The sequence below is a fragment of the Hyposmocoma kahamanoa genome, unplaced genomic scaffold, assembly GCF_003589595.1.
Source record: "Hyposmocoma kahamanoa isolate Upper Pololo Valley unplaced genomic scaffold, ASM358959v1 98972, whole genome shotgun sequence".
Lineage (NCBI taxonomy): Eukaryota > Metazoa > Arthropoda > Insecta > Lepidoptera > Cosmopterigidae > Hyposmocoma > Hyposmocoma kahamanoa.
The window spans coordinates 766,715-782,893 of record NW_020655740.1 but is presented as its reverse complement, the minus strand read 5'-3'; the positions used below and the strand labels follow the sequence as shown (position 1 = coordinate 782,893).

The 16,179-nt window shown below is 38.0% G+C and overlaps 2 protein-coding genes across 2 annotated transcripts in view; both read right to left on the bottom strand.

The window, feature by feature from the left end:
• LOC113238973 (inverted formin-2) overlaps positions 1–8,081 on the bottom strand; it is a 119,118-nt gene extending 111,037 nt beyond the window's left edge. The window contains exon 1 of the mRNA XM_026475842.1: positions 7,939–8,081. The gene's annotated coding sequence lies outside the window, so the exon portion shown is untranslated. The remainder of the gene's footprint in view (positions 1–7,938) is intronic.
• A 1,234-nt stretch (positions 8,082–9,315) lies between these two features.
• LOC113238970 lies at positions 9,316–14,287 on the bottom strand. The gene is made up of 5 exons (XM_026475839.1): positions 14,249–14,287; positions 12,499–12,615; positions 11,286–11,755; positions 10,795–10,993; positions 9,316–10,572 (listed from the first exon to the last, which is right to left on the bottom strand). The coding sequence occupies exons 2-5, from the start codon at positions 12,606–12,608 to the stop codon at positions 9,528–9,530; spliced, it is 1,824 nt and encodes a 607-aa protein (XP_026331624.1). The 5' UTR covers positions 12,609–12,615; positions 14,249–14,287; the 3' UTR covers positions 9,316–9,527.
• Positions 14,288–16,179: the final 1,892 nt, after the last annotated feature.

Sequence of the window (16,179 nt, the reverse complement as noted above, 5' to 3'; positions counted from 1 at the left end):
TACATTAAGGGTGCTAATTCATTTTAGATTAAATACACTTTTATGCCAGGGTGTAATGTAACGGATAATGGGAGTAGATCCCCTGTTCACACCCCTCAGATCAGTCAGTTCCGGCAACTTACTTCGAGGGAAGGTCACCAGTGATACAGACTTTTGCCTCGTACGTCTTTTATTGGTTTTTCCTACTAAAATATTTACCTATGCGAATATGTTTGACGAACGAGCTAACAGTCTAAATGGCCTCAAAAAGGGCTCGTGTGAGCCCAAGAAAGTCATGTCTGTCTAAATATTTGTACAACATATCAATATACTCGTCGCGGGCGCTGCTGACACTTTCTCTATGTATTTACCCAACGCACTTAACATTCTATTCAAGAAAAAATATTGAAATTGCATATATATTAGAAAATGAAACTATTTTTCAGCATTTAAATCGCGCGTGTTTGTTTTTTCAAACAAACCGACGTTTCGCGATTTAAATCCGGAAAAATAGTTTCATTTCCTATGTGTAACAATCGCGAAAACCTAAGAGCTCGACATGCATATATTTTCTTCAATACTTTAGTACCAATAAATACTACACCCCGGGAGATAAAAAGACATATAATAATAGCATTCTATGGCTTCACTATGCCACAGCGGTAAACAGAGTCTGTGTATTTAAATTGGTATTTGTGTACGGATTAATCACAGAACAATAAACACAGTAGAACGCTTAGTGGGCGTGCCACGTATGGCAACAGTACGCGGAGTTCCACATATTTAGACTCAGGTCGCCATTTTCGCTTTATATGTATGTTATGGTCGTGTCAATTATCTCATGTAAAATCTCGAAAATCTTGGCGAAATGCCTTACCTATGGCGGTGTTTGATATCATCGTTTTATTTTTTTCTTTTAATTATTTAATTAATTCAATTTAATTCAATTTAAATGAATTTTTCATTTTTTTTGTCGTAATAAATTGTTTGTTATAAGAATCGAAAGTAGACCTTGCACCGCTGCAATATTGTCGACTTTTTTTTGGACAACGTTAATTAATCGGCGTTAATCGTTCGTCGTCTCATAGTCTTTCCAGCTGTGGCCACTAGATGGCAGCACATTGAATTAAACATCAATATAAAATGAAAACGTCGTAACTTGCAATAATGGGTATTGAACGTTCAACGTTATGCTAACTGGGTAAAATTTACGATCAATTATTATCAAGATTTTGTAGTGTTTAAGATTACGCTTGTGTGAGTTTTGGCGACAGAGATTCTCCATTTTTTTTTCTTCCGTGGGATTAATACCCAGCCTACACCTTTACCAAATGCTTGTCAGATTAAGCGGAAACTTAGAAAATGTTTACGAAAGCACATTCTAATCATGTTAAACAACATATTTTCGAGGAAGCGAAGCCCTCCTGTCGGGAAGCCTGTTGCTGAATTCCCTATCTTTAACAAGAAGATCGATTTTAAAGTATATTCAGTGTATTATCTCCTTCATTAGGATAAATTACTACATTGAAGTAACACTAAAATGTACTCAAGTAAATAAAACGCATGAAAAGTAATAAAAATCCTCTATGGCCATGAAAGACATTAAAGTATGATTCTGTACTACATTATAATAGTAGTCAATGCAAAAGAAGGCTGTAAATAGTAGTAACTCACCGTAAACCTATTACGAGTATTATTGTAACCACAACATAATACAACTTAAATTATTCAATAACCGCAGCCGCACATCGCGTGGCAAACGCTTATGTCTGTCTAGACATAGTCGTATCATTTACATTACTATCTGGTGCCCGCGACTTCATCTGCGTATAATAAGTATACTTCGTGTACCCTAACTCATTCCCTAAAAACACTGGTTTCTTCTTGGCGTGTCGACTCTGACGTTTACATTTGCGAGGACCAGTACTTAATAAGCATTAAAAACACTGAAATATTGTTCAATTCTTACTAAAGGTTTAAATATGAATTTTCAGATCGCTTGCTTGAGAAATAATTGGTTCTCCATACCAATTTGTCATCTTTTTTTATAATATCAAGTGATGGGACGAACAAGTCGTGTACCTGGCGGTAAGCGACACGCCTGTCCATAACAGTTTGCAGTGCCACTCAGAGCTTTAAATCGCTGATGTCTAACGAGCACTGACACTGCGCCTGTCACCTGAGACATAAGTTGACAAGTCCCATGTGCCTGGAATTTCACCAGCACTCAGCCCCTTCTAAACCAAACCCAGTAACACTGACATTATTGCTTGGCGGCAGAAATAGGAATCTTTCACAAGGCGTTCTACAGCTACTTAATCATTTTCTATTTCACCCCCTAAAAGATTTATTTTTGTGACAAAAAGTCTATGTCCTAGCCTATGTCCTTCTCCTAGGTCTCATCTATCTCTATACCAAAATACATCAAAATTGGTTCAGTGGTTTTGGTGTGAAAGCAGAATTACTTTCGAATTTATAATATTAGTTTGGATATGGTGAAGGAAGGTCTACTTTTCAAGTTTGCACTAAATTCAATGTATAATATAAATAGAATGCAAAGTTGGTACTACACTGCAAAGTAGATAAACCACTGCTGGACTATTAAACACTGATTATTCTACGCACACGGTAGGTTCTGATGACCTTATAGGATCTTAGAACAAAATACAAAATAATCAATTCCACATTTAAAAACCCGCGGTGCCTTATAAGATTTTTTCTAAACCTTCTAGGATTTATTCCACATCGTTTACACTAAACAGTCGGCAGCTGACACTGAGCAGATGCAGTTCTATGAACCGACCACTTTAGAATCTCCACCTTTTTCATAGTCGGTTAAGGAACAATTAACTAAAGATTAAATAAGCATTCTAAGCGCGAGCCGATTGCTTTAGGACATCCGCTGTGTCCGTAACAGTCCGCGCGTACCTGCGTGGAATTCATAATCACTGTTGACGACCCACAATGCGGTTTAGTAGAAACAGACCACAAATCATACGGATTTGTTTACACTATTGATCCATTGAAAACCATAAAGACGAATAATCGTGTATGTGCGATTGGTGAACCATTTTATTTTATACTAAAAACAATAAGCACTTATCAAAATACATAAATTTTATTAACAAGAGTAAAAACAGTATAACAGCGAGTCGGTGGACGGTTATTGAATCAGGAAGCGCGTGACAACAGGAATATGAAAATAGAAACGATATTTGGAATTGGGTGAAGTGGCGCAGGCGCATCACCGCAGCGCGAGAATCGTGACGCGTTGTCGGGTGACACGCCTGAATGGAAGGCGGCGCGGCGCGGGCGCGGTCGAAATCAGAGCGACACCACCACTTGTCGACTGCCAGTACGTTCGCATGAAACTTTATGTAGCCGAATGCCTAATCAAGCTATTCCATTTCCAGAAACAGAGGTAGAAAGTGCTAATCTGCTCTTATTGTCCGTTATAACTGAATAGTTCATACAAATATAAAATATTCGCGTCGTTGTAAATTCATTGCCTAAATAACTCATCGTATTACTGAAGTGTATCAAACTAAATCAAATAAACAACCACGAATCGTAACGATCGTACATTCTAAAGAGAGATCCAAACAATTTAAACAAGTAACATACTCACTGCCCAAAACGACACCGCAAATACAACATCAAAAGAATCCGAAACAGAGAAAACCTGGATGGCGCCAAACGTTATGCAACCAAACGCAAATAGACGGGCAGATAATACATACACAGATATTAAGTATAATTATGGTGAAAATTAATATGCAACCACGCGCCGCGTTTGATCTATTTTCCGACTAGGAAACTAAGCCCTTAGTTAAGGTTCTGTCGCCTCAGAAAGAGCCCCGACTGTGATGAAAATGAAAATAGCAAACATGTAGCAGGGACTGTTGTCAGAGCTCTTTTTTCGATAGCTGCATAGCAAGTTGTTAAGTTTATTTTTACCCAGAGTCGCAAAACGCGGACACCTTCCGCTCGGAGAGCTCTTCCGGCGTCTGAACACGTTTTTCTTTCACCGGAATTTTAACTAGCTGCGCATTTTAAAGGGAATGGCTGGAAATACTGGAAAATTTGGACGGAGACAAATGGCAATTTTGGAGAAAGTAATGTATCTATCAATTTGTATACTATTAAGCTGCATAATGACGTCGTAATATATTAATATTAATGCATTAGATACCTAAGGGTCAAGGGTGTCAAAAGTATCAAATTACGCTGAGTCCAAACGGAAATAGGCACGTGGATTGTGGTAGTATCATTCGATAGGTTGGTTCGACATCTCAGTATCAAACAACCTGACAGAACTACAGAGCATTTTCATTTTTGTCTTGTATAATGTATTGTGCACAATAAGCTCTGCGGCTGTGTTGTAAATACAATGGTACCTCTATAGATTCTTTTATATTTATATGGTATATAACTCATGTTGCCATTGACATAAGCCATAAAGAATGATATTTCTAAGATAGTCCTTGCCACTAACTTCTACACTTTGGTATTCAGATTAAAGTACCTATACGTAGTTTATCCCTAAACCATTAAATTGTAATAATTATTTTAATTCGAAGCCGTGTATATCACAGAGTAAAGCGACAAATGGAAGCCAGGAAACGATGACAGAATTAGGGGATATCGTCAAAGTCGCGTACTAGCACAAGATCAGATGGGTGATACGAACAACCGGAAGCTTATTCCCTCATTATACTTAATTTAGATATTCCCAAAGTCCGTTTCCCTCAAAATCGCCGGAAGTGACTGATCTGAGCGATGTGAACAGGAACGAAAACTTGGCCTCTCATTTTTCCAGCAATTAAATTGTTCAAAATCGATTACACACTGGCGTAAAAGTACATTTGATAAAAAATGACTTCTCACTCTCAATGTAATAAGGCTACATCTGCAAAATAACAACTTTTTATGAGAGAAATTACGAAAGAAATTGGCCGTTAAAATGCTTATGCTTAAATTGTCTTAGATTAGCGCAAGATCTGACGGATCAGATCAGATTATTTGGTATATTATAATAAATTTAAACATTCCCATAGTACTCACATTATATTATTATAATTATTCTTATAACTACACATTTGTTACTCTAATAGGATAGCCTCGTCACCTTGTTTATGACAAAAGAAGACAGAACGTCTCTCTCTCGTCTCTATCGCCGATTTATGAATTAGATGCAGTCCCAATTTTGCTTCAAGCGTGTCAATCAAGTCGGTTGCCGATTACATCTATTTTGTTGCTATGAAGTGCATTTATATTTTTAGTTATCGTCAATCCAGGGACTCGTATCTAAAGGGTTGTAAACTTGGATCGACTAAACCTGTTTCATCACAATCACGTTTTTCTTTACTGTTACTTAGCTTTCAAAAATGTATCTATCGTAGAAATAAACTCTAAGGGTACATGCCACCACAGTGTGGATTCGCCACCATTCTCCCACTGGATTTGGAAGCGACCACAAACCTCCATTTACATCAGCCTCTTCATATATGCCTGTTTATTATTGGTGCTTTTAACTTGGACTTTTTTAAGAATATTCCCGAACTTATCGAGTGACTTACTATAAATTTGTGCAATAATAATAATAACACATAATAACACACACACTCAACATAGCCCCGCACTAGGGAAACCCTGTGTCGCGGGTGCCATGGACACACATTATAGACAAGCACAATTTACACACAAACTCACGAGAGAAACAAATGTAGGTCATACAAATATTTCTCCCGGCCCGGGAATCGAACCTGGGACCTCTGCGTGGCAGTCCGGCATGGTAACCGTTCGGCCACAGAGGCAGTTAATCAATTAATCAAGTAAAGCAATCAATCTAATAACATCCGTCTTTTCTACATGACCAAATGATCGAAGCATTCCCTTTTCTACCCACGTCACTGCAACATCCTTCATCAACGCTCTTATTTCTAGTTACAATATTAAAGACTATACTTTTTTTGTTACCTTATTCCATAAATATAATGGAAGTGGCAACAGATAAAACCATCTGTCCTATTCGCGAGTATCGGTCGGTCGTTAGTTACTCAAGGCCCTTGTCTTTCGGTGACCTTCTTCGTGCGCCTACGGATTCTAGTTTGCTTGCCTCCACTTCGATATCGTCATAAATAATATCAACTAGGTAGTAAGTATGCTTATTATTAATATTTCTATTGTTGTTCTATTTGTTTTATGGTTTTAAGCACTTTTATTTTATTTTAAGAAGTAAGTAGCTCCACGGTAAAATTATCTCATTTTCTTATGCCCACGCCCGTTTCAATTCCCTTTACATCTAACAAACTCTTATTTTCTGTTACGTCCATTCCATATTGCTTTCCAATCCTTATCACCAACAGCATCATATTTCCTAGCGTTATCAGAAACACTATTACTGTGATTACATTCCATTAAGGCGGGATTCTGAGCACGGCTTCTCAACTGCACAGTAACGCCGCGTTGATGACGCCTCGTACAAACACTATGGAAATTTACGGGAGCGAGGGACACTGCCTCATGTACCGCAGCGTACGCCGCGTTTCTGTCGCTATATTCGAACTCCACCTTAGCCCTTAATAGCTTTTTATCTAAACTAGCTCGGAAGGTCCACATATGTAAAGTTGTTGAATAATTCAGGCCCTTATCGGCATTATGCGACTGGTTTAGGAAGTCACCTCGTGCAGTGGCTCGGCCTCGTATGGTGAGTACTTTGGTTGAGGGAAGGATGTGGGACTGGTCGTAACCGGGTTCTGGGACCGGGTCATTCGTGGTCACTGCCACTCTTGGGTGTATCATCACGTTTCTAATTTTTGGGAAGATTTCGGTGACCGTGAGAACTTTGTACTGCAATGCATTAGTGTCGAAAAGTTTAAAATAATGAATAAGGGAATAAAATTACGTACTATGCTTTCTTTTTGAGTGTAGAAGTTAGAGATATGGTTCATCTTAGATTAAAGCATACAATTGTTGAATGTTTATAATGATGATGGAAATCATAGAAAAGCTTGTTGTCTATTGGTACAATTAGTTGACGTCAAAAAAACCTAATTTTAATTTACTGTGCCCGTCAATTTAAGAATCTAATAAAGACATTTTGTGGTGATAAGTACTTTGAAATCGTAATTGCGTATAGTTCATGAATAAGCCGTTATTTTAACACAATTATGTCTTGTAGTAACAACCAACACATAGTTTGTTTTAAAGTAATCACGACGGGATCTAACGCGAAATTGCTCAATTACATTCTTATTAGCTATAAAATTGAATAATTTACTTAGAGACTGCAGTCACGACACACAGTTAGTTGTATAACTAGAATGTTTAAAGTGTGTAAAAGAAACTGTAGTGGTTCTGGTAGTTCTTGAGAAGTCAAAACAGTTAAACTAAACTAAATAGACATAATACACGAGACTTATTGAATGAGAGTTGCCAATGATAAAAACGGAGATTGTCGCCTAATCAACAATTAACACGCAGTTTATTTCAAAGCCTATCGTAGTGATCGTTAAAGTTGATAAAAAATTGTACAAATATCGGTGATTGGACCAGTAGATAAAACTACGAACATTAATCCTTTACATATATGTAGGTATATCTAAGATTAATAACATTAATAATAATGTTGTAATTGTTATGGAAAAACATCACCACAAAGTGAAATAAACACGTGGTAATCAATACGCATTATGTACAGAACTTGATGGAACAAAAACTAAATAAGCCAAACTTTGTAGTGCAGTGGTGTCATTCCCAGAATGAGGTCGTCAAGGCAAATATTACATTTCGCTAAAGCTATAATTTATTCACACGCCAGACATTAGCTCAACGAAACAAATTCGCAACGCTCAGCCGTTAAATTCAAATCTTACGCGCTGCATCTCCACTTCTCACCGTACTACTTACTTACGTAATAAATATAAAATTGTCAATACACGCTTGAACAATACATACTTGAATCAGTGTCTGGGTTAGGGACGTCGAGTGTCCAGTTTCAAATGTTCGATGTTTCACAGCACAGCACACGCGTATGGGAGCGCAGGCACGAGTCGTGCGCACTGTGCCGCCGTCAAGAGCGCACTGGCGATGGCGGTGCGCTCCGTCCTTCGACTTTCACTAATGATAATGCTATGTAACACGGCTTATTTCGGTGGAAGTTCTGGTCGTAGTGCTTCGTCCTGGCGTCCGCGGCTCATTGCGCCTGCCGGGTTGCGCCTGCGCCTGTCAAGCGTTTGTCTCTAGCCCTTTGTGTAGGGCGCGGCTGTCTTGCATAATTTGAGACAAGATTTGCTCGGGTTCATTGTTTACCAGAATTCTTTAGTTTACTCTAGTCTACATCAAAGCACACTCATTACTAGCTTGAATTGGGTCAATGTTCTTTGTTACCAAAGTTATCATATCCTCCTTTGCGCGTTTTGAATTCCCAGTACCTAATACGTTCTCAATAACCATGCGCTCGCCGCCATATACGTAGTAGTAGCAATAATAGAAAAATATTTTCATAGTACCTCGTTAATGGAGGCATTGTAGAGGAATGCAGTGTCGTAAAATATAAACATTGTTCACCAAACACTTGTTTAAATAAGTATTTCTGGCTGGAAATAAAACGACCCCGTAGCACGCGACTTACCGAAGGCCTCTTTGTATTAAAGTAGTTGCGGTTAACAAAGTATATAAAACAAAACATAATGTCCCAGGAGATTGACTTGGTTATTTGTGAAGGTCATTCCTGTTGATTTCAAAGAAAATGAATAAGTAAACCTGATACACACGTGTTTTGTGTGCACCAACTAACAACGTCAACTTAGCTAGCTTCACGTAACGACGATAGGGAACGTGATTGAATTTCGAAAGAAGGAATAAGGTAAGATGGAAAGGGATGGTATCGTCCTGAACTAGGTGGGTACGTATCTACCTTGTTTCGTTTTGGTGCGGAAAAATAAAGCCAAATAAATGTAGTGAGCAAAAAGTTCAAGGTATTCAAGAAAATTCTTGCTTTTCCCAAAAAGGGATAAAGGTCATGAACGAAACGAAAAAACAGCTAGCGTATTTTATACTTCACGGAGACGTCGTGTCGTGACCGGTGCATTGTCGGCAGGTTACAGTATTTTAGTTAAGTAACTTATATTTATAGTGGTTAGATACGATAGTCAGAAGAGTATTTTCCAAAGTATGCCAGTAAACCTAAGTAAGATATCACTTAATTCGAGGAAAACCGACCTAATATTGTATTATTACACCAAGTATTCGTATACATTAATCATCGTATCATGTAAAACTCAAGTAAAAAAAAAGGTGAACGCTCTTGAAGGCACAGAAATGAATAACGAGGTTTTTTATTAATTCAGTCGTAATTGACTTTTTTGTTAATTGAGTCTAGTTATTTAATTACAACCTTACATTATAACAGTTTTTATTTAATATAAAATAACAATATGTACCTATAAGCTATAAGTACATAAATTTAGCAAAAAATCCCGTCCATTACAGATAAGTCAGCCACTATGTTGCTAGACAAATCGGACTTTTTCTCACTGATATTTTTAAAGCACTTTCCCTCCATGTCTTACTTTTTGAATCTCAGGATTGTTAGGGTCGCCGTCTCCCCGGACAATATAAATAATTTCAAATTCATCTTCATTATGGTCAATGTTATGGCTAACGTTGGTCAGTTTGTGTCCATCATTGTCTGGATTGTTGTTAAACAGTGAAAACATAGGTTTATAGAAATCATAATATTGTCGGTTGCTTTGGTCCCCTGGAAAATAAAAGCCTTTTGCAATTCTACTAACATTTTCATTTGTTGCATCTCTTTCGGGAAATTGCAGTTGTCTTCCACCTCTTATATTTCCTTCGCCGTTACTGTAAAATTTAGTGCTTTTAGTAGCATCTGGGAATAACCACTTCGTATTACGATCATCGTAATCCAAGTTTTCAATTGTCGTTTCTTGGCTTGAAAATTTAATGTTCTGTATACGCTTTTGTGCTCTGTTCTCTTCAGTGTCATTGTAGTTTGTTCTGTATTGATTCAAACCGTTTTTATTCTGGTACGAATATTCGTAACCGTAATTTTGTTTATATCCGTTGTACAGGTTTGATGGTTGGACGCCTAAATTTTGATAGGGAACATTTGGGAACAGTCCATAATTTTGTTGTTGCCCTGTGATTTGTCCGGGGAAGGCACTATGTTGAGGCTGTCCATTAAATTGATCGACAGGATAGGGAGAGTAAATACCGTAATTTTGGGCATTGATATTCTGCTGCAAGCCGTATTGATTGTGTGGACTTGGTTGATTAGGGAAATTAGATTGAAGGCCGTACTGTCCCGGACCAGCTAGTTGATTGTAAAATTGTTCTAAGTTCTGTTGACCCAATTGAGCATTCGGATATTGTGGATTGCTGAAGAAACGGAAAAAGCCTCCATTGTGGTTATTAAGGTAGTGCACTAGCTGTTCAGGATCGTTGGGGCACTGCGAGTAGGCGTAACGACAGGTGCCTGGATTACTTTTTGAAGTCATACCGAGGAAGACAGCGCGCCCGAACACGAAAAGTGGTGAGATGCTAGCGCCATTGTATGCCGCTAGGAGCCTGAAAAGCAAAATTACGGTATATCGAAGGCCGTCATAACAAATCGTAAAAGTTAAGAATCTATAATGGCCTATTGAGGATAACTCTCATGTTGACTTGGTTGTACAAGACGTTCACAGCATGAGAAATATCCATCTGGTGGACTGGAGTCTGCTTACTCGGTACTTAGGGGTACAATAGGACGTGTATTTGGTGAATTCAACTGTGGTACCCTAAACTTACGTGAGCAGTGGTTGAATGTTGGCAATGGACTGCAATACCGGCGAGGCACCGGCCGTGGCCAAGGCGCCGCCGCTAGCAGCTTCGCACAACAGCCTAGGCACGCACTGGTAGTCATCATACAGAGCTATTGAAGTCAATGCTTCCGTGACCGCCGTTAGCGCCTGCGATGCCGGAGACTGATTTGGCCGACGGTAAGGCCCTAAATAAATTATAGTAAACTTGTCAGTAACCCAGATTAAAAAAATCATCAAAATACATTTTTCCACAAATGAAAAGACGCGTGATGCGAATGAAGCTTCATACTGGATACTTGTCTTTTAATTTTGTCGAATATTACTTATTTGACAGGAATTGTTTCGGACGGGTGTCGTACGGAGATCGAGAGTAATATATAACGAAAAATGTTACGCACACCACGACCATAAACAGTATTTTTTTGCAGCCACTTCAATGTTCAAAGAAATCTTTAACGAATAATTAAATAAGCGTACCCTGAAACTGTCCAGGATAACCTGGGTTGGTATAGGGATTTCCTCCCTGAGGAAATTCTCCTGGTAATGGCCCGAGACCAGGGTAACCTTGTCCGGGGAAGTGCTGTAGTCTGGGTCTGCGCCTGCGTCTCCTTTTCTTCTTTTGCTTCTGTGCTACAGGTCTTTGATTCTGAGCTTCTAAATTGTTATTGTCTTGGAAAACCACTCCTGTCGGGTTGTTATCCAGGTCGTTTAAATTGTCTGGAGGGTAATTCAAAACGTTATTTGGTAAATTTTGACTAACAGAAGGGAAGTTCAAATTAGCGACGCCTTGGTTACTGAAATTACTCTCTTCGAATTTCAATGGTCTCGTGGGTTGGCTTTCGAAAGTAATAAGTCCAAACTGGTTCTGGCTAGGACTCTGTTGATCTTCGAATTTGATCAAACCGTAACCTGCTTGCCGAGACGCTACGGTACTGTCAGATGTGTCACTGCAAAAACGAGGATAAAATTCGTTAATACAAATATTTTGATCAAACTTGAAAGTTTTAAACAAAATTTGACATTACTACAACATTCATTAAAGATATTGAAAATATGTAGGTATATCATAAAAATACAATTTAACAAGCGTGTAATAACATAAGTAGACAATTTTGTTATTGCACCAAATTATATGTGTAACGAAGATGCATCTTCGGTTTCTTGTGATGTAATTCTGGCTAATAGCCGCCACGATATAGTGCGTTCGACAAAATCATTTAAAATGTTTTATAATCCGATTTTTTGCTCTTAAACGATCATAATTTTATTATTATAAATGTATGCAAGAAAGACGTCACAAAATGGCTACTCGTGCTGAATTTAAGCTATACTGTACACCAAAACCAAACAATAAGGTTGTCCCATAAGTCAATAACAAATAACATCACTTTTGCAAAGTTACAAGTGATCATATAGGTGTGGTATAAAACAAAAGCATACTTGTGACAAATACTAGCACTTATGCTCCTATTACTGATTTACATTATTATTTAGCTTACTTTGTTGCAGTGCCTAAATTTAGCACCTATGTATTTATTTCTTACGAAGGTAAAGGACCTGGCAACTGAAAATACGGAAACAACCTAGTTCAGGGAGTCTGCAAAGATGTGTTATAAACATTACCTATATATCAAAATAATATACTATAAATGTGTAGAGATTACAAATACTTTCCACTGCTTATACTTACATTCCTCCCGACTGTACATCAGATTCGCCATTATTTACTGTTGGTACTCGTATTGCAATGATGGTTGACACCGTCAATGTTAAGACGATCGCGATACCAGCCCTGGTCATGGTTTCTCTGGAAATATAAATAATTAATTAGTAATAGTATACCATGGAGGTCTTCTTAAAAATTAGTAATAGAGTTATTCGTAAAAACAAAGGTTATACAAATTGACCACATAAATACATAAAACTAATAAAGGCATTAATCTAGTGCGTTCTACCAGTACAATAACAACATGCCTCATCTACAAAATTAAAGTCTGTGCTTGGGGCTTCTCTGTTGGACTGAATTCCTGATAAGAACTAAAATAGCCGACAGTAAGTGGCAACGGTGGCAGTGGACCGAACATGTCGCCAAGAGGTCTGGTTGCCGGTGGAGCCGACTTGTTCCAGAGTGACTCAGATGATGCGTGTAATCTGATACAGTAGGCAATATAAAAATTTACAATAACAAAATAAAACTAGCTTCACTGTGACTGGCGAAATGTTATATTATTTGTTTATATACTTACTTCTTTTTAAATCAATTTATATACGTAAGATCATTGTTAAAAATAAAAATGACACGTTAAAATTTAAACGCGATGAAAACATATGTGCTTAATAAACCTTTGAAAATATAACCCCTTTATATCAGTAAATAGTACTTGTTTCTGCCGCCAACTAGCAATGTGAGCATTACTGCTTTTCGATTTTGAAGGGTAAGGTTGGTGGTCAAACGAAGGGCACATAGGACTTTATGCCTCTAGGTGACAGGCCGATCTTCGCGATTTAAAGCTCTGAGCGGCACTGCAAATGTTATGGCTCGACGTCTAGCTTACCACCATCCAGGTCAACTTGCTCGTCCCGTGACTTGATATTAAAAAAAAAATCGGCTACAGTTTCTTAGGTAAGTATTGAGATTATAATTATTTGGCTCATACCATGGGTTTGTTTCATACACGGGTACACCCAACAAATTCAAATCTTTCCGCTAATGGCGGTGAACTACTTAATTAGTTTTGTTCCCACCTGGAACTAACTAGCGGAGCCCCGAAAAAGACAGGTGCTAATCGAGACTGTTTTGGACGTTCATTAAACACTTCCCACGCCTTAGCAATATTTCTATTCTACCGATCATTTGCACTGCAACCACTTTGCTATTATATTCCGACAGGCGTATAACATACTATAAAATGTCACCAAGTTCTACTTAAACAATATTAGCCACAAGCATTTAAAACTCAAAAACATAACATACGTGTTCATTAGGTCTATCCTCATGAATAACAATATATTCGCATTGCAATGGTACCTAGTAAAAATAGGAACCGTTTAGTATTTTGACTCCTCGTTTAGAATAAAATTAAGAAACAATTTCGCCATGCAGTTTTAATCCACCAATAAGACATATTATACTACATAACAGGTATAAGCGCCAATTAGGTTTTATAGGAAATATCAAATGAAATTATTGATATTTAGTTCATGTTCATTGTCTGACCCTATTTATATTCTGCTTGTGCCAGAATATGCATAATCGGCCTCTTTTATTGCACGGAACTTGCACTGAGGTGCATACCCTATGTTAAATTAAAATTCAAAAAGTGACGTAATATGCACGGCGTGATGTATATGTACATAGACAATTGTTTGCTGTTTAAATTAAGCTATAAAAGTCAATAATTATATCGTTATGAAAACTAAGCATTATAGAACCAACTCACCTTTTCCGATACTGTTCGATGGCACCACTGACCGCAGGAGGCTCCTTTCGCCAAATGGCCCTGCTGCAAATTTCTCCGGCAGCAGAGAAATCTGCATGATATCATCATAGCCATAGAAGGACTTTGCCTGTAGCGTTCTGTGCTTAAACGGTCGTGGGTTTTTACCTAACCTCATGCTTATTTTGTATACATCCGGAGTCAATATGACATCACATGATTATGGACGATGGAAAAAATATGCTGAGGTGACAAAGTCAGAAATGCGAAAATACGGCCGAGTGTAAATGAGACTGGACGCTTCATGAGCATAACGAATAGGAGAGGAAAAGTTGGCCAACCTCGTGTGGCCTTATGGTTTACAAGATCGTAAAGGAAAGATCGTAGGATGTCGTGGAAGGTGACGGCTGGGTGTCTGCTACACGGGACAGATAAAAGACTGGTAATTGTAACGAAGTACAGACGGAGCTTGAAGGCAGCCGCATCGAAATAAGCAATGCCATTTCGTGGAAATCTATAAAGCAAAATGATAAAAAGTAGCTTAAATCCTTTCATCCTTTTCGAAATACCCCACATAATAGCACCGTCATGGTAGCTCCTAAATGTATTTTAATAGCAGTAGACCTCCTTGTTGTTAAAAGAGTTCTTCCACGAAAGTACTGCTGTACCTATTTCTGCCACCAAGGGGTAATGTCAACATTATTGTGATCCGGTTTTGAAGGGTAAGGGTGCTGGTGAATTTACAGGCACTTGAGACTTTTCAACTTATGTTTCAGGGTGACGGACGCAATGGCAGTGCCCCTCAGATCTTTGCGATTTAAGGCTCTGAGTGGCACTGACACTGTTATGCACAGGCATGTAGCTGACAATCAGGCGCACGGCTTGTTCGTCCCGTCACTTGATATTATATAAAAAAAATTGAAAATTGAGTCGTCTCGTCTATATTTTACAAATACAAACTAAGTGATTCGAAACCTTCAAAGAATAAAAAATGGTACAATAAAGTTGATGTAAATCATAACATTACCTGTCACTATGATTAAAAAAAATTTAGGTGCCATTTTCTCAAAACTATGACGATGTTGGTTGACACGTCATTGCTTCTTAGAATCTAATTGGAATGGTATCGCGGAACGTTCACGTACGAAACATCACACACGTAACGTTGTAGGTGGTAGTTCTCTCTACAAGGACAATAATGCATTACGTTACTCATTTATGGGAAATCCTGTTCCTATATCTTTTTAGTTGAGTTAGATAACCGCCAGAGAGATTGCTTAACAACTGCGTTGTTTGTGCGACTCGTCATCACGTGTTAACTTGAAATACCGTTGCAATGTTAAAAAAATATGTATAATAAGTGTCTGTTTCTATTTATAAATATTTATGTATTTACCTTTTTAACCATATTTGCATGTATTTAAGTATGTTATGTATAAATAAGAAGACAATGCAAGGAGTATGCTAGGTAGTTCTCAGACCTTCTTGTCACGGCTCCTTGATATAAGTTAGAAAGATAGGTTGGTGATGAAATTACATCGGATCAACGCCAGCTTTCACGGTCACCACCGTCCAGCAGGCCATCACTCAATACAATCAATCAATGCGTGATTCCAAGACAAAGTCGGTGCTATCTGGAGCAAAGCTTTGAAGCATTCATTGACCTTCGCCCGGACCGGTTCCATATGCAGCTTGTCATGCCTCAGACGACACGTTGCCTAATCGGAATATTATTATATATAATAGTATTAATTATGTATATGAGGAGGTACCTACTGACGATAAACGAAGTAGATTTCATTCTGAATACTTTCTCGATTTTTCAAAACCGTATTCACGAGATCAGAAGTGAAAATGACTCTTGATATGTTTGTTTTTTGTGTCAAAATATTTAGACCCCAATAGCAGCGTATATCAGCGGTCATGGTGAGTTT